Source organism: Elephantulus edwardii, unplaced genomic scaffold, assembly GCF_000299155.1.
Source record: "Elephantulus edwardii isolate Elephantulus edwardi_28Jun2011 unplaced genomic scaffold, EleEdw1.0 scaffold00027, whole genome shotgun sequence".
NCBI classification, from domain to species: Eukaryota; Metazoa; Chordata; class Mammalia; order Macroscelidea; family Macroscelididae; genus Elephantulus; species Elephantulus edwardii.
In genome coordinates this window covers 1,851,148-1,868,956 of record NW_006399777.1, presented here as the reverse complement: position 1 = coordinate 1,868,956, position 17,809 = coordinate 1,851,148, and the positions used below count along the sequence as shown (strand labels likewise).

The 17,809-nt window shown below is 50.9% G+C and overlaps 1 protein-coding gene across 2 annotated transcripts in view; it reads left to right on the top strand.

The window, feature by feature from the left end:
- Window positions 1-17,809, top strand: part of COLQ (collagen-like tail subunit (single strand of homotrimer) of asymmetric acetylcholinesterase) — a 61,083-nt gene that overhangs the window by 25,713 nt on the left and 17,561 nt on the right. Inside the window, exons 2-10 of one of the 2 annotated variants that reach the window (XM_006883326.1) lie at window positions 3,470-3,579; window positions 4,923-5,024; window positions 7,452-7,496; window positions 7,827-7,853; window positions 9,866-9,937; window positions 15,526-15,588; window positions 15,959-15,985; window positions 16,141-16,185; window positions 16,341-16,376. In XM_006883326.1, coding sequence (XP_006883388.1) covers window positions 3,470-3,579; window positions 4,923-5,024; window positions 7,452-7,496; window positions 7,827-7,853; window positions 9,866-9,937; window positions 15,526-15,588; window positions 15,959-15,985; window positions 16,141-16,185; window positions 16,341-16,376 — 527 coding nt within the window. The remainder of the gene's footprint in view (window positions 1-3,469; window positions 3,580-4,922; window positions 5,025-7,451; window positions 7,497-7,826; window positions 7,854-9,865; window positions 9,938-15,525; window positions 15,589-15,958; window positions 15,986-16,140; window positions 16,186-16,340; window positions 16,377-17,809) is intronic. The other variant, XM_006883327.1, reaches the window with a different exon arrangement.

The following is a 17,809-nucleotide window of genomic DNA, read 5'->3' as shown; positions in this document are numbered from 1 at the left end:
CTGCTGTCTGTCACTCATAGTCATTGTCTACCAAGATGCAAAAGATAATGGCTTGGATCAGATGTGCTTTAATCTTTAAACTAGTATATTGCTCTGTAGCATTGTGGAGAGGTGACAGCGAAGATTCCCATGCAACACGCCTTTTGATTTCTTGACTGCTGGTCCCATGAATACTGATTGTGGATCCCACTGAAATGAAATAATTGACAATTTCAATCTTTCCCCCATCTGTCATGGTGTCTCCCTATTGATCTAATGGTGAGGATTTGTGTTCTCTTGATGTGAGATGTAATCCACATGAAAGAATGTTGGTTTTGGTGCAACCACTGTGGAAGGCAGAATGGCACTTTCTCAAAAAGTTGCAAATAGAGATATCATTTGACCCAACAATTCCACTACTGGGAATATACCCCAAAGAGACCATAACTGCCACAAAAGCAGATATATGCACACCTATGTTTATTGCTGTGTTGTTCAGCAAAGAGTTGCAAACAACCTAAGTGCCCATCAACAAATGAATGGATAGAGAATCGGTGGTATATTCACACAATGGAATACTATGCTGCATTGAAAAACAAGGAACTCATGCAATATTATTCAAAATGGGTGACCCTGGAGGACGTTATGCTGAGTGAAATATCTCAGTCACAAGAGGACAAATACTGCATAGTGCCACTGTTGTAAAATGGGACTGACATCGGGGTTGGGAAGAGACTGAGAAAGGTGGGATAAATATGTATACTACGTTGAAACAGATGAGGGAGAGAACTGTTTAAAAGGGATATGTGATCAGGTATGATTGTCATGACAGGAGTCTAGAGTGAAGGCTACATGGTGGAGTGGACTTGGGAGGAAGGATTTTAAAACAATGAAAGAATTTCTCTTTTACTTTTCAAAGAGAAGAGTGTTCTGGGATGGGGAACAGTGAGAAAAGTGTGACAATGAATGAATGGAAATTCAAAGTCTCTGTAAATGTTCATTAAAATCAATAATAAAAAAATTTAAAAAAGAGAGAAAAAAAGAATGTAATTTTTAACCTTCTGCAGTAACCATTTCAAGTCCTCTTCACACCTGCAAGTAAGTTTGTGTCATCTGTACAAGGCAGGTGTTGATGCGTCTTTCAATCCTGATGCCACACTCATCTTCATAGAGTCCAGCCCCTCAAATGGTTAGCCCGGCACACAGATTGAATTGGTGTGGAGAAAAGATCTTAATGACGAGTAGGTGATTTTGCATATATGAAATACTTAATCGGTGCCTTGTGTGTAGTCAGTTTTCTGTCAATATTATTAATTCAGCGAACTTTAGTGAATATAACGGGAACTTAGTCTCACAGCCTTTGGCGTGTTGTTCAGAGAGCCCAGTCTTTGGAAGAAGACGTCACGCTTGGAAAGGTGGAGAGTCAGGGAAAGAGAGGAAGACCTTCAACAGGACGGTGGCCACAGCAGCTGTGCAATGGGGCCAAGCACGTCCGAGATTGGAGACGGCACTGGATGGAGAGGGCTCAGATCTATTGTTTGCAGGACCTGTGTGACCTCTGTGGGCTCCAGTTGACTTGGTGGTACCTCCAGTGGCAGAGGGCATTGCCCAACTACCTTTTTTTTTTTTACAGAGGTTTTGGATTTCCATTCATTCATTGCCGCAATTTTCTCCCTTCCCACCCCTCCCCACCAGCTCGCTTCCCCCTCCAAAGAGAGAGAGAGAAAAAAAAAGAAACAAAATTCCTTCATTAGTATACAATTCCCACGTCCCTTCCCCCCACCCCGAGTACACTTCTCTATGCAACCTTAATTCTGGATTCCTGTGCTAACCATATTTCTCAATCATATATCATTTCTAATCTGTTCTTTCCCTCATCTGTTTCAATGCAATATACATAATTTATCCAGTTTTTTTCTGTCATACCCCCACCCTGATGTCAGACCCATTCTACAACAGTGGCACCATGCAGTATTTGTCCCTTTGTGACTGAGATATTTCACTCAGCATAATGTCCTCCAGGGTCACCCACTTTTAATAATATTGAATGAGTTCCTTGTTTTTCAATGCTGTGTAGTATTCCATTGTGTGGATATGCCACAGCTTCTCTATCCATTCCCTTAAGCTGCTTCCAACTCTTTGCTATTGTAAACAAAGCTGCAGTAAACATGGGTGTGCATCCAACTGCCTTTTTAAAACTTATTTTAATGGAAGTTTACAGAGACTTTGGATTTCCATTCATTCATTGTTGCATTTTCCTCCCTGCCCACTGCTCCCCCCACCGTTTGCTTTTCTCTTTGAAAAGTAAAAAAATAAATAAATAAAAATCTTTCATTGTTAAACAATCCACCCCCCACCCCACCCCAGTCCCCTCCACTATGTAGCCTTCATTCTAAACTTCTGTCATGACAATAATACCTAATCATATATTCCTCCTAAACAGCTCTCTCCCTCACCTGTTTCAATGCCATGTACATTATTTATCCCCTCTTAGTTTCCCCCCAACCCCTGTCTCAGACCCGCTTTACAGCACTGGCACTGTGCAGTATTTGTCCTTTTGTGACTACTGCCTTTCTGTCTTCGGAGAGTTAGACCTGCCATACAGATGTCCCCTGGGCCTTCAGCCCCTCAGTTCACACTCACCCCCGTGTCCTGCCTGCACAGTCACTACTCAGTGCTCAGGGACCTCGCCACGCCCTCCCTCAGAGCCTTCTATGGCTCCCGACCACTCCCCAAAGCCCCCTCCGTTCACGAGCACCCCCGTTCTGTCCTCAGCCTCAGACCCCCTCACTGCTCTGCTGAGTCTCCTCCCAGGTTGACCCACCTGCTGCCCTTTCCTGCTTCGGGGCTACACTGGAGCCCTCACTGCCCTGCGCCTGGGCCCTCCCCTTACAGTGGATCCGCTGTGGGCCTCACTGGGCCCGGGCTGGGGCTGGACTGGGCAGGCTCTGCAGTGTCCCAGCACCTGTCCGGAAACGAGGCATGGGACCATCTCTTCCCCGTCACAGGTTTTTGAAGTAAGGGCTACTAACGGGCGTCTGTCCCATGGATTCCGGCTCATGGCAGCTCTGTGTGCCACGGAGTAGCCCTGTTGTGGCCCAGTCCCCAGCCAGCTGCCCTGTGAACCAAAGTCCCAGTTCTCCCAGGTGGTTCGAATCCACCATCTGTTCTGCAGGGGAAGGATGGGCCCTTTCCTCCTGGGTCATTACAGCCTCTGAAAACAGGCCGGAGGTTCAGCTGTGCGTTGATTCTGACTCGACGGCAGTGAAATGAATCTTAAAGGAAAATGGACCTTATCTCCCATGAAGTGCCCGTTACTGGGTTTGAACAACCAACCTTTAGCAATCATTCACAGGCTTGGCTGGGAGTGGAGGGAGGGTGCAAACTGCCCATCTGCTCCGACCTCAGAGGGCAGGGGGGCTGATGGTGCCGGTGGCAGGGTCAGGAGACCCCCAGGGCCCACATTGATCAGCATGGTGTTCTCGTGCAGCCCTGCCCGGCCTGGAGCAGAGGAAGCGGGGTGCCCACCGAGCCTGCTGCCGGCTGATGCCGCCGCCGCCCCCACTCTTCCTGCCTCCCTCCTTCAGAGGCCGCAGCCAGGTGAGTGTGCCGGCCCGTCACAGGACAGACAGCGAGGGGCGCTGGTGGCCGAGTGGGTGAGGAGCTGTGCCGCCAGACCAGCTGCTCCTCTGGACAAGGACGGGCAGTCTCCTCCTGTGTCACAGACAGCCTCCGAAAACCCGCTGGAGGGTCAGCCGTGGGTCAGCTCCGACTCCCCAGCGATGTGGGGAGTTGTTGGGTTGACCCCACCGCGCTCCACCGTTAGCCCAGGCGACCCCAGAATCTCCTCTGAGTGACGCGGCCCAGTGATCCCACTCTGCAGCTGGATCCTAGAAGGGGACCGAGTAGTTGCTTGTGGGTGATCATCCTTCTGCTATTACAATAAGTTACGGAGGGATGGCTTTCTCTGCTGGGAACTGAGTTTGGTCCAGTAGCCCCTGTTCCCCAAACAGTGAAGCAACTCATTCCTCTCTGGGCCCATCAGCCATGCAGGTCTGGAGACCTCATCTCTTTTTCTTCCCCCCAAGTGTTTATGGAATTCCTCCCTCAGCCAGTGTTTGCGGAGACTTTGCCCATGAGGGACAGGGAACCTAACTAACCCCAGGGACACAGAGGACACCATCCTCTAGACATGCTGGCTAAGGTGTGAGGGGAGCAGGACCTGGGCTGAGAAGGAAGGCACAGCGCCCAGGAAATGACTGAGGAAGCCGCAGGCCAGGGCATGCAGGATGTAGAGTCTCAGAACCTTCTGGAAGCTTTCACACCTGGCTGGTCCAGTACTGTAGCCACTGGCCGTACATGGCTGTCAAGCACTTTACATGGGGCCAGCCTGAGCCCAGATATGCTCTTAGTGTAAAAGAAACTAGATTTTGGAGAGGCAATCTCGGGATGAAAATGTGAAGTTACCTCATCAACAATTTTCCAATATGTATTAAGTGTTGAAAGGAAAATATTTGGGGAGTATCGATGGAGCGAATAGCTCGCATTCCGGAAAATGAATTTCCTCTGTTGCTTTTTGCCTTTGTCTACTAAAGACATACGAGGTCAGATGCGATTCGAGCTAGATTCCCACCACATGGTTCTGCCTCAGACGTGGGATAGGGCCCCTGAAACAAGCTTCCTATCTGGGTCCCCAGAGTGACTGTCACATCCCTGTGGTCTGTTCAAGCTGAGTTTGTGTCGAGGGCAGATGAGAGACCAGACCTGGTGGGCCTGAAGGCCACTTCCCAGGACATGCACAGGGTCAGGGTGAAGGACGGGATTGGGGGTAGTGTGAGGGGCTGCTGGCCTGAGGACTGGCTCCAGCAGGCCCATGTCCAGGGCAGTGACTCCCTTCTCTCCCCCACACCTGACCTCTAACCCTGTGTTGCTCTGCACGGAAGCTTCTGTCTCCAGATGTGAAGAATCTTATCCTGGAACTCGAGACCACGCCGCCCCCATGTGAGCAAGGACCCCTCGGCTCGCCAGGGCCCCCGGGCCCCCAGGTTGGTGCCTCTGCTGGCCCCTCTTGCTGGCTTCTGTTCAAAGCAGTGAAGGATACTGGGCACAGCCCCCACTGTTCCGCCTTTTCCTGGTGTAGGGGAGCCCTGGTACCCTAGTGATAAGGAGTAGTGCTGCTAACGCAAAGAGAAGCGGTTCGAATCCCCCAGCTGCTCCTTGAGAAGGATGGGCACCCTCCTCGCGTGTGACTCACTGCCTCTGGACCCCTGCTGGAGGGCCAGCTGTGGGTCGGCATCGCTGACCCTCAGCTGATCCATGACTCCATGGCCTTACGTGTGGCTTGTCCTCAGCTCTGACTCACCTGCGGCTTCAGGACCACGTGGTAGATTCTGGGGGTCTGGGGGCAATTCTGACCTTGCAGCCTTCATTCCCTCACCTGTGCCGTGGGGATAACAATATCCCTGCTGTCCTAGACTGGGGGAGAGGATAAAATGGGGCACTGCCCACCAGGAGGAGTCCACTGAAGCCATTACTAAGGTTCTCGTCAAAGCACTCAACAGCAGTCCAGTTCTCCCTTGCTCAAACTTTGACGCCATCTGTTGACCCAGAGTGCTGCATTGGGTGTCAGAAAGGAGTCAGGGAGAAACCTGTGGCCTTGAACTAGGTCTGGTGCTCAATCCCGCCATCAGGTAGCCCCTCCCTCCTGGTGGAGGAAGAGGAGGAGGAAGAACAGTGATGTGTGAACAGAGCAGGGAACACTGCATGGATTGGAGCTAGGGAAGGTGTGTGCCAGGGCTGTATCCTCTCTCCACACCTGTTCAGTCTGCACGCCGAGCAAATTATTCGAGAAGCTGGACTCTGTGAAGAAAACTGTGGCATCAAGATTGGAGGAAGACTCATCATTAACCAGATGACACAACCTTGCTTGCTGAAAGTGAGGAAGACTTGAAGCTCTTATTGTAGAAAATCAAAGAATACAGCGTCCAATATGGATTGCATCTCAACACCAAGAAAACAGAAGTCCTCCCCACTGAACAAATGGGCAACGTCATGAAAGATGGAGAAGATGTTGAAACTGCCAAAGACTTCATCTTACTTGGATCCACAATCACTATACTTGGTACCAGTGGTAGGGAGATTGGGAGACGCACTGCACAGGGAAAGTCTGCAGTTAGGGACCTCCCAAATCACCGAGGAACGATGATTATTGGACTAAGGTGCGCCAGATCCAGGCCATGACCTTCTCAGTCACTTGTTATCTGAGAGCTGGACAATAAATAAAGATGACAAAAGAAGAATTGATGCCTTTGAATTGTGGTGCTGGAGAAGAGTGCAGACTATTCCATGGACCGCCAAAAGAACAGACAGATGTGTCTTAGAATAGGTGTAGCCAGAGTGCTCCTTGAAGGCAAAGATGGTGAAGGTTTGTCTCACATACTTCAGGCATGTTGCTAGGAGAGGCTACTCCTAGGAGAGGGGCATCACGCTTGGGAAGGTGGAGAATCAGCAAAGGAGAGGAAGACCCCACCCCAGGGGGATGGATTGGCACGGTGACTGCAGCAATGGGCTCAGGTATGTCAGAGACGATGAGGATGGCACAGGACAGCACAGCGTTCAGAGCTATTGCTCACAGGGTCGCCACAGGTTGTACTCAACCCGACAGCACCTAACAACAACAACAACCCCGTGATTACAGTCTCCGAGTTGTCTGACAGCACTCTCGGCTGCCCCAAAGACTGGGGTCTCGAATCCGTGCAGAGAGCTTGGGGAAAAGACGTGACTTCCACAGACTCAGTCGCTGAAGACCCCAGGATGCACCTTCCACTCTGATGCTGTGGGACTGTCCGGGAGCCCCATAGATTTTACTGGTCATTTTATTTCATAGATCAACTTGTAAACGCCATGGGAGGATACTGCCCATATTTCTTCGAAGCAGCAGATGGTGGATTTGAACCACATACTTTTGCATCAGCAGCACAGCTCCCTACCAGAAGGCCACCGGAGCTCTCCAGACCAACCCCACGGATTTCCTGTGCGGCTCTGTGTGACCCTTCACTTCCCTTGGTCGTGGCTCCCGGGACGCGCAGCAAGAGCATCTGAAACGCTGAGAGAATCTTGTTTTCAGAAACGGAATTCCCTCGAGCGTCTTTAGTTGCTCTCCCCAAGTGCCTGGGACGTGGCAGGCGTGTCACACTGTGCACGTGTGTGAGCCCTGCCACATCTTACCACGCGTGTGCGAGCCCGGCCTGTCCACGTTGCACTGTGCACCTGTGAGCACTGCCGTTGAGTGACCCCCAGACAACAGCTCAGAGAAAATTAGGAGAGAGGGAGGTGCAGACGGGAGGGGCTGGGCGAGGGCTGGGCAAGGGTCCTTCCTCGGCCACCAGGGCACCGAGTCTCCGCCCCTCTCCCACCACCCGGCCACCTGTACGGCTTCCCTGAACCTCTACACTTATGTCTCTCCTGTTCAGGGTCCACCGGGCCTTCCTGGCAAGACAGGACCAAAGGGAGAAAAGGTATGGCCACTCCTTCTTCCCCCAGCCCTCTCTCCGTGGGCATTTTGGTCCATTTTCCGGGGGTGCACTGAGGGTTTCCGGGTGAGACTGCAATGCATGGGTGAATCTTCTTTGGGGTGTGAAGATGGTGAGGCCCTGGGTGACAGGGATATCGCTGGAAGTGGGGGTCCCACTGTGCGTGCTGATGAGACCCACAGATGTGGCGGTGTGCTGGGGCAGTGAGGCACCCCCACCAGGCAGCCCTGCACGGCTGCCAGCCCCACCAAGCCCTCTGCTTCCAGAACTTCTCTTCCACAGCAGCCTCCACTCACCTGTCTTCTCCGTCTGCAGGGGGAGATTGGCCGGCCAGGACGGAAGGTATGGCCCACAGTGTTCTGGGTACAATACGGGCAGCGTTCTCCATGGCTGTGGGGGACACGATCCCAGAGGTGGGGGCCCAGGGCCCAGGTGGACATTGGGGGGTCTGTCATTCTGGTGGTAACACCCATGAACTTGCCCGTTCTGCTGGCACCTTCAGCCAAGAGCCGGAACCTGGCCTTGCGGCCACGGGACTTCTGGGATGGCTACCCAGAGCTGTCACACTCCTCCAGCCTCAGACCCTCTGTTGTGACACCCACCGGAGGAACTTCTGAGGCCAACACAGTGGTTCAGGCTGTCTACTCGAGCTTGCTGGCTCTGCTGGAGCTGCTTAAGGTCACGGTGACTCTGAGTGACCCAGGCATGTGTGAACGAAGCTCATCAGTGTCAGGAGGGGGTGAGCCAGCAGCATCTGGAATTCCCTGCGGCCAGTGGACGCTGGCGTTGGGAAGGGCACTCTCTCAGCTGAGAAGGATGGCTGTGGCTCGAACTAGAAATGACACGGGTTTTTTTTCTAGCTAAATATTTTGATCAAGTTAGCCCATAGTCAATGCGAGCCCCTTGTAGACCTTCGTCAAGCAGAGGGACAAGTCTTCGAGGCTCAGATGACCGCGGCCATCTCAAACCCTGGCCGAAAGGAATTCTGGACTGGCCTGCTTGCTTGATTGATGGGTGGTGTCTGCCAAGGATGGGGAGAAGAGTAGAAACCCAGGGCATGTACCACATTGTCACCAGTGACCCAGGCCCTCTGCATCTCTAGCTAAGTTAATGTGAACTTGGCCGGTGAATACAGAGCCCAGCATAGACCTGCCAGCTTTCATTCTCTCTTGCAGAGTTTGCCCACCTGTAGCCCCTGGTCTAGACGAGGTGCCCTAGCAGTAGAGACAGGGATAGCCTGAACTTGGTGTCAGTGAGTTAATTATCCAGGAGCACCCAGGGGAGCTCATGGGGAGATGCACGGGGTGAGAGGAGGAGCCAGGGAGGGACAGGGTATTGAACGAAGGCTGACCTCAGCCTGGTCCCGGGGGCTCCACAGTGTCAGCTGCATAGAGTTGGCTCTGCCTTGGGGCGCAGGAGATGGGCTATGGTCTGCAGGCAGCTGAGGTCCACCAGAGGCCAGGCACTCCAGCTGACCAGAGCAGCTGCCAGAGTTACCGGCTACAATCTAAGTTAGCAGCGAGGAAGGCAGCCCTGGGGTGAACGGCCCTGAGCAGGAAGGCAAGACCTTGAAGGAGGGAGTACCAATGACAGCTGCTACTGCCCGCAAAACGCAGCCCTCCCCTGGTCCACGGCAGGGCCTGGGGGACAGAACTGTTCACAAAACGCAGCCCTTCCCTGGTCCATGGCACGGCCTGGGGGACATACAGAACTGCCCACAAAACGCAGCCCTCCCCTGCTCCACTGCACAGCCTGGGGGACAGAACTGCCCACAAAACGCCGCCCTCCCCTGGTCCAAGGCATGGCCTGGGGGACAGACAGAACTGTAAAACACAGCCCTCCCCTGGTACACGGCAGGGCCTGGGGGACAGAACTGCCCTCAAAACACAGCCCTCCCCTGGTCCATGGCACGGCCTGGGGGACAGACAGAACTGCAAAACGCAGCCCTCCCCTGGTCCACAGCAGGACCTGGGGAACAGAGCTGCCCTCAAAACGCAGTCCTCCCCTGGTCCACGGCACGGCCTGGGGGACACCTCGCTGGCATGCAGAGGGGCATTTAGCAGAGAGATAAAGGTTAAAAACTCAATAACTCTAAATCCACCCTCACACACACACGCATTTCTTGAGCAGGTTAAGACCTTGTTTGCGGACATAATTTGACCCCACAAGCTTTCACTTCCTTCCAGCCTCTGCAGCTGGCCCTTTCTACGTATCATTCTCTGAAAACTGGGGACGAGTGTTAGAGATTGATCTTAATACCCCACACCCCCCACAGGGTCCCTGAAGCAAATCTTAGTTCCTGGAAGGAGGGGAATAAGCCTAGTGGTCCTAACTCTTATTCTTGGTCTTTGAAGGGCAGACCTGGTGCCCCAGGTGTTCCAGGCATGCCGGGGCCTGTCGGCTGGCCAGGCCCTGAAGGACCCAGGGTAAGTGGGGTGTATACGGGACTCCTGGGGCCCCCAGGCTGTGACAGGAGAAGACTGGCCCCTGATACATAGTGAAATTCAGGGGGAAAGAAGAGTGGAACTGCCCACAGGGTGGGAATACTCTTCTCAGTCGGCTCTCGTGTCCCGGTTCCCTGACCCTCATTTGTCTGTGAGTCCTCAGCCAGGCCAATGGCTCTGCTCCTGTGGTGGGAGAATTGGGGGTGCTCCTCTCTTTCAGGGTGTCCTGATTCTCCATTGTCTGGGACTTGAAATGCTATTTCCTTGGTTTCTCCTGAGATGACCCACAAGGAGTGTGAAAAGGGGTCAGCTGGTCTCCTCAGTGTGTACGTGGAGGGGAGGGAAGCGACTGACTGGCAAGACGTCAGTGCTGTCTTTGGAGCGTGAGCCCCAGATGCCTGTGAAGCCTGTTCCACACACAGGCTGTGAGAAGCAATGTCGCCACCGCTTACCTCCTCCTCCCGGTGGCTTGGTGGTAAGGAGTGGCACTACCAGCCTGAAGATACGTGGCTCGAAGGCACCGGCTGCTCTGTGGGAGAAAGATGGGCGTTCTCCTCCCGGGTGAATTACAGCCCCTGAAAACCCCCTGCAGGGTCAGCTCTGAGCTGGTCTGAATCTGCGATTCACACAACAACAGAAACTCTAGTGGCCACAGACTAGAGGTGCAGAAGCTCGTGCTTAAAAACTGGAGAACGGGTCGGTGGAGGTCCCCATCTGTCTTGATTAACCCACTGATTGTATTATTGAAAGAAACCAAGTGATCGTATTACTGACAAAACTATTTCCGGTCCCCTTCAGGGACAAGGGCGTTTCTCTTAACAGTCCTCTGTAGAGAGCTGAGCTCTCCAGTATGGTGGCCACTGACTGGGCACTGTGGCCACTGAACCCTTGAAATATAGCTGATGCAACAGTGGAAATCAGTTTTTCTTTTTATTCATTTACATTTTCATTTATAAACCCATAGTCATTCCATTATTGGGAAAATGTTAAGTGTGTTTGGAATAATTCCAGCGTAGCAACCTACCTTACCAGCTTTATAAGGCTTTTTTTTTTCTCCACTTTCTCTTTATTGACAGCAGCCCCCTGCCCAGATCCCTCCCACCTACCAGAGAAGGACCAGAAGGGAGGCCAGGTTGCTGCCAGGATGCTCACTTCCAGGGAGCGTCAGAGCACAGCAGCTGGAAGGGCCCCTGCCCCTGCCCAGCAACTTGGCCAAGCTTTATAAGTTTTATGAACCTAACGAACTTGTGTTTCCAATGAAAGTTTAGAATCTGGATTGAAATGTACTTTGTGTGTAAAACTGCTTTTGTTTGGTTCCTCTGAGTCAGTTCCAACTCACCGAAAGCAGAACAGAACAGCGTCCACCCCACAGCCCTGTTCGAGCCCATTGTCCCAGCCACTGGCTGTCTGGGTTTTGAGTGGCTTTTTGGCTGAACTGTTCTTTTACCACGTATAATGTCCTCTCCAGGGTGTGGTGGCTTCTGATGATGCCCACATCACGTGAGACCATCGTCACCACCCACACGACTGAGGCACTTTCTGGATGTCTGCTTCCTCCGAGACGGAACTGCCCCTTCTCCTGGCAATCCATGTTCAACGGGTCTTCAGGCACTGGTGTTCAGTGCTTCCTATCTCTGAATTCAAGTGGGATATACTCAAGGTTTTACTTTGGCTTTTGTGATTCTTTTCAGCTTCAACTTAAACTAGTATGTGAGCACCTGTCCACAGCTGACCTTGGCTTGTTCTGACTGACCACATTGACCTCCTTCGTCACCTGTTTTCACAGATGTGTTCTGTTCCATCCCTGCGTATTCCCTCTGTTGAGGTTCACACAGACAGACATCATAAGGAACTGTCTTGCCAAATTCTGTCTGTGATCTTCTGTGATGGTTCCATCACCTCGGTTGTATTTCCCAATGATGAGCCCTCTTTCTTTCCAACTTCTGCGTTCAAATCAGCACTGGCTCTTTAGTGCATGTTTGATCAATTCCAGACACAGAACTTGGTAAAAATCCTCAATTTCTTTCCCTTTGGCATTAGTGATTGATGCATAAATTTGAACGATAGTCCTGTTAACTGTTGCTGTTGTTGCTAGGTGCCCTCAAGTCAGCGGTGCCTCACAGCGACTCTGTAACAAGCTGTCTAAACGTCGTGCTGGCCTGCACCATCCTCAGACATGTTTGTGTCTACTATTACAGTCGCCGTGTTGGTCCACCTTGTCGAAAGTCTTCCTCTCTTTCTCTGACCGTCCACCTTTTCCCAGCATGATGTCTAGACTCATATGGATTGATCCTATCACTGATAGCATTATATCTCGGGATAGATTTTTTTTTTTCAGTGAGAAAAATCTGTATTTAGAATTAGCCCACTAGACTCAGTTTAGATGATCCCAGTTTTGTTGGTAACATCCAAAGCATCACAGTCAGGAGCAAGTCAAACATAGGCCTTCTTCTCTCCATCAGGCCTGATCAAAGAGTTGACCTTGGCCACATCAGTGTCATAGAGCTTCTTTACAGCTTGTTTAATTTGGTGCTTGTTGGCCTTGACATCCACAATGAACACAAGTGTGTTGTTACCTTCTATCTCCTTCATGGCTGACTCAGTGGTCAGGGGAGACTTGATGATGGCATAGTGGTCAAGCTTGTTTCTCCTGGGGGTGCTCTTCCAGGGGTATGTGGGCTGCCTTCAGAGTCTCAGTGTCTTAGGCTGCCGGAAGGTGGGTGACGTGTGGATCTTCTTTTTCTTTTTTGGCTGTGGACGCCCTTCAGGACGCCTTCTTGGCCTTTAATGCCTTTGCTTTGGCTTCAGTTTTGGGAGGGGCAGGGGCTTCCTACTTCACTTTCGACGTCATCTTCATAGAAAGGCAGGATAGATTTTTAAATGTCCTTTTTGACAAGCACAGTGATACATTTCTTCTTCTGTTTGTTATTCCTGGAATAGGAGAAGGTAACAATTGCCTCATTCAAAATGACCAATTCTTCTCCATTCGCTAATATCTAGGACATCGACCTTGAAGTGTTCCTGTGCATTTCTGACAACCTGCAATTTTCCTGGATTCACAATTACCCATTCAGGTTATTGAGGAATGTTCACAACTGTTTCTTCTTGTTTTGAGTAGTGCCACATTGGCGAATGAAGGTCTGAGAAGATTTATTCCCTCAGGTCATTGAAACTGACTATTTTGAGGTGGCGGCTCTTCTCCTGACATTCTTTCGAGTGTCTTCCGCCCTGCAAGCTTCATCTCCCCGCAGCGTATCTGCTGTTACTCACCGGTCATTATTTCAGTAGTGGATGGCCAAGTTGTTCTTCCTGATCTGTCTTATTCTGGAAATTGTGCTGATGCCTGTCTTCTATGGGTGACCTTGCTGGTGTTTGTGACACTGTGACTCAGCTTCTAGCATCACAGCAAAAGTCAGGCCACATCATCTGCCCACCACCTGCCTGCAAAAGGTACAAGTTGTTGGTAGGCGACATTGAGGAGGACCTGAAGCACTTGCTGCAGAAGGTCAAGGACTGCAGCCTTCAATATGGATTGAAGCTCAACATCAAGAAGACAAAGATTCTCAGAACTGTGCCAATTGACAGCATCATGACAGATGATGAAGAGACTGAGATTATTAACAGCTTCAGTTTTCTTGGCTCTACAGTCAACACTCTTGGTACCAGCAGCCAGGAAATGAAAAGACTAATTGCATTGGGAATGTCTACTGTCAGAAACCTCTCCAAAGTACTGAAGAGCAGCGATGTCAGTCTGGACACTAAAGTGCGCCTGATACAGGCCACAGTCTTCACAGTTGCTTGCTGTGTATCAGAAAGCTGGACAATGACTAGGGATGTTAGAAGAAGTAATGCCTTTGAGCTGTGGTGCTGGAGAAGAGTGTTGAATACACCATGGACTGCTAGGAGAATAAACAAGTTCGTCCTGGAGAGGGTGAAGCCAGGCTGCTCCTTAGAGGCAAGGATTCTGAAGCTTCTTCTGACACACTTTGGACCTGTTGCAAAGAGGGACTAATCCTTGGAGAGGGACAGTGCAATAGAGAAAGTCCCTCGATGAGATCAATTGATTCAGTGACTGGTGTTATTGATGTGGGTGTGTTGGAGACAGTGAGGTTAGCACAGGACAGAGCAGGGCTTAGGGCTGTTGTACACAGGGTCGCTGTGAGCCTCGACAGCACACAACAGCAACAACAAGAGGTGACGCTGAGTTGACTACCAGTCATAACAACCCTCTGAACAACAGCCCTGAGCCCTGCCTGTCCTGTGCGTCCTCCATCTCTGCTAACTCGGGTGCACTGATGCAGTCAGCGTGTCCATCCATGTTGCTGAGGGTCCCTCCTCAGACTTCAAAGACTTTTATGAAAAAAAGAATGTAGAACATCTCCATAATAATCTTTGCACATAATTTGATGTCACGATGACAGTTTTCTACGTGTGAGGCTGCCTAAAATAGGCAAGCTAACCTGTTTCTTTGTACCTCTTCATGCGACTTTCGAAACACTTTACCTCAGGTACGTGTCTTGCCCGATGTTTCCAGTGGGTTGTACTGGTGTGGGGTTTTCCAGCACAGAGGATACCCCACTGCACGCCTTTCTGAAGATCGGAGGAGCCACCATGAGCCCTAGCCTCCTGCCTCGCACTACACCCCGGCCTGGAGCCTGCCCTCTCAGTACCCAGGTTGTACTGTGACGCTGGAACAGTGCGCTGCGTGCAAAGTAAAGCAGATGAGTTTGGGATTGGGTGCTGACCCCCTTCTCTGAGACTCCGGTGCTGTCATCATCTTCCTCATCCTCTCTGAACGCTTTTTCAGAAACAAAGTATCAGTCCATTTAGTCATCTAGTGGCCGAGTGGTAAGAAGCCACACTGCAAATCCCGAAGGCACACGGTTCCAATCCACCGGCTGCTCCACAGGAGATAGATGAGAAATCTCCTCCTGTGCCATTTACAGCCTCTGAAAACCTGCTGGAGGGGCAGCTATGCATTGGTTCAACAACACATAACAACAACAGGAAGCATTTCAGTAACTCTGGTAGTGTAAATGTTTAAGTGCCCAACTGTTAAATGAAAGGTCTGTGGTTTGACCCCCCCCCCCCCCCCAGCCACTCCATGGGAATGAGCTGTCGCAGTCTGTTTCTGTAAAGATACAGCAGGAGAACTGGAAGGGCAGCTCTGGTCTGTCCAGTGGGGTGTCTGTGGTTGGAACTCAGTGGTCATGTGGTTTCGGTGTTTAGCGAGCATTTCAGGAATGCTGGTGGCACAGTAGTTAAGAGTTTGGCAGCTAACCAAAAGGTCCTGTACTGTCAGTGACTCCCGTAGCAAACACCTGGTGGTCAGCCTCAGAAACCCCTGTGAGGCAGAACTGTGCTGCCCGGGTGGTTTGATTTCATATTTCATCTCAAGGATCAGAATGAAAGGTGGAGTGTGGAGCCTGGGGGCCGGGAGTGAGCATGACAGCATTTCAGGAGCTTCCGGCCCTGAGGTCAGCCAGTTCCCTCCAGATCTTCCTCAGACCTCTCCTCATTCAGCTTCTCCCAGAAAGATCACTGCTGGTATTTTCCCCCCCAATCTACAGGGTGAAAAAGGTGACCTGGGTGTGATGGGCTTGCCGGGGTCCAGAGGTCCAGTGGGCTCCAAGGTAGGTGTGCTGGTGCTGGTCCTGTCAGGGGTTCTTATCATAGAGTGGCTGCTGCCCACAAAGATGGCAGCTGGACGAGGCTGACAAACTGGGATGGAGACTGGTACAGAGGTTGGACATCTGTGCCAGTGTGTCCTCTCTGGGAATACATTGTGCCCAACTGTTTTCCTGGGCAGTCAAGCTTCTGCCCAATGAAGTGGGTGGGAAACTCCATGGAGGTCTTTAAGGAGTAAGAAAGAAATGTTCTTTGCGGCCATGATGTAAGTACACCCTTCAGGGATGTCTTTGTAGGACACACCTTTCCGTTACGTTAAGGAACCCTTCTCACCGTTCTGCAGGGCCAACTGTAAGTGTGTCCACTCTCTTGTAGGGCTACCCTGGATCCAGAGGAGAGAAGGTTAGTGGTCATCCTTGGCATCTGTCCAGAGTCTGCTCTGGCTGTGGGCTCTGGGGTCAGTGGTGAGCAGAGCACGGGCCCAGTGACTTGCAGGCCCCTTTGAAAGCTCTCCAGTGCACCTTCCCTCCAGTCATGCTCCTGTGTTTTTCTCCTAGGGATCCAAAGGTGAAAGGGGCGACTTGGGTCCCAAAGGAGAAAAGGTAATGGCCCATCGTGAACATGAGAAATGACAATGGAAGTGGGGACTCCGTCTTGGGGATCAAATGACTTGACTGACTAGAGGGCTCCAAACTCTCCCCTCACCTGGTCAAACAAGGTTCCAGAGGTTGTCTCTCATTTCTTCTTCTCTTCCCAGGGCTTCCCAGGATTTCCTGGAATGCTGGGACAGAAAGTAAGTACCCTGAAGTGGTAAAAAGCTAATCTCCGTGTATCATCATCTGTTCTTAAAGAGTTCTGCCTCTTTGTCCAGTAGTCAGGGAGTGGGTTTGTTATGGAAGGTTCTGGTTTATTATGAGAGCAAGTCTCAGCTTCTTCCACAATGTTCTAGCTTGGAAAAGTCTATGGAGCAAGTACAGCTCAATTCTGCTCAAATGGGGTTTACCGTGAATTGAGCTGGACTCAGTGATGGGTGATTTTAGAATTCAAAACAAAAATGCACCCAACACGAGGAAGGGCAGTGGCTGCTCTTAGCTCATGGACTTCCTGACAAGCTTCCCTGCTGCCTGACCCCTTTATTCCTGCACCCCGACCCCCTCAAGCTGGTTCACAAAATCGTTTTAGCTGCTTGACAGCAAACACTTTTTTTTTACTTTGATAGTGATTCTTTTTTTATTAGGTTTGTTAAACGTCTAATGTCATAGGCATCTCTTATTTGAGACTAGGAAGAACAAAAAAGGAATTTCAGTGGATTTAAAGACAGAATATTCAGGATTTGTGTTTAGATAAGACAGAAATTAGATAAAGCAGCAAGCCAGTGGCTGACAGAGTTCTGGAAACTTCTGTTTACAGGGAGAGTCTGGAAAGGAAGGCTAAGGAGGAAGAAAGTGTCAGGGAATAAAAAGAGAAAAGAGCGAATGAGGATGTTGAAGAGCTAACTCAGCTGGCTCCGGTGGCCTCGTGGGGGGCTGCACTGTTGTACATTATGTTGTTGTTGTTGTGTGCTGTCAAGCCAAAACCAACCCATAGCCAACCTTCCAGCAGGTTTTCAGAGACAACTACATGGGAAGAGACTGCCCATCTTTCTCCCACAGAACAGCTGCTGGATTTGAACCACTTGCCTTTGGGTTTGCAGAGCAGCTTCTTGCCACTAGGCCACCAGAGCTGAAAATCAAACCCAAAAGCAAATGGTTTGAACCCACCAGTGGCTCCAAGGGACAGTCTCCTCCTGCATGATAGCAGCTTCTGAAAACCCACCAGACGATTTTCCAAAGTTGAACGTGTCATTTTTGTCTAACCCTCTCCAGGCAACTGCACATATTTGAATAGTTACCACCATCTTACAGGGAGCTCTCCTGGCCTGGTGGGTAAGGAGTTGCACTGGTGACCCACAGGCAGACGGTTTGAATCCACCAGCCACTCTGTGGGAGGAAGATGGGCAGCCTTTCCCTGTGTGGTTTACAGCCTCTGACTCTGTGCTGGAGGGCCAGCTGTGCGTCTGTTCGGCCATTAGTTGGTTCTGACCCGATGACACATAACAACAGCGATCTTCTTGCTCTAATTTACTGTGAGTTAGTGACCTTCGCCTGTCAGCAACCCTGATCCTGTTACCCCGGACGAGGGAGGTACTTAAAAAAATAGATTTTACCAACACTTAAAGAAAGCATT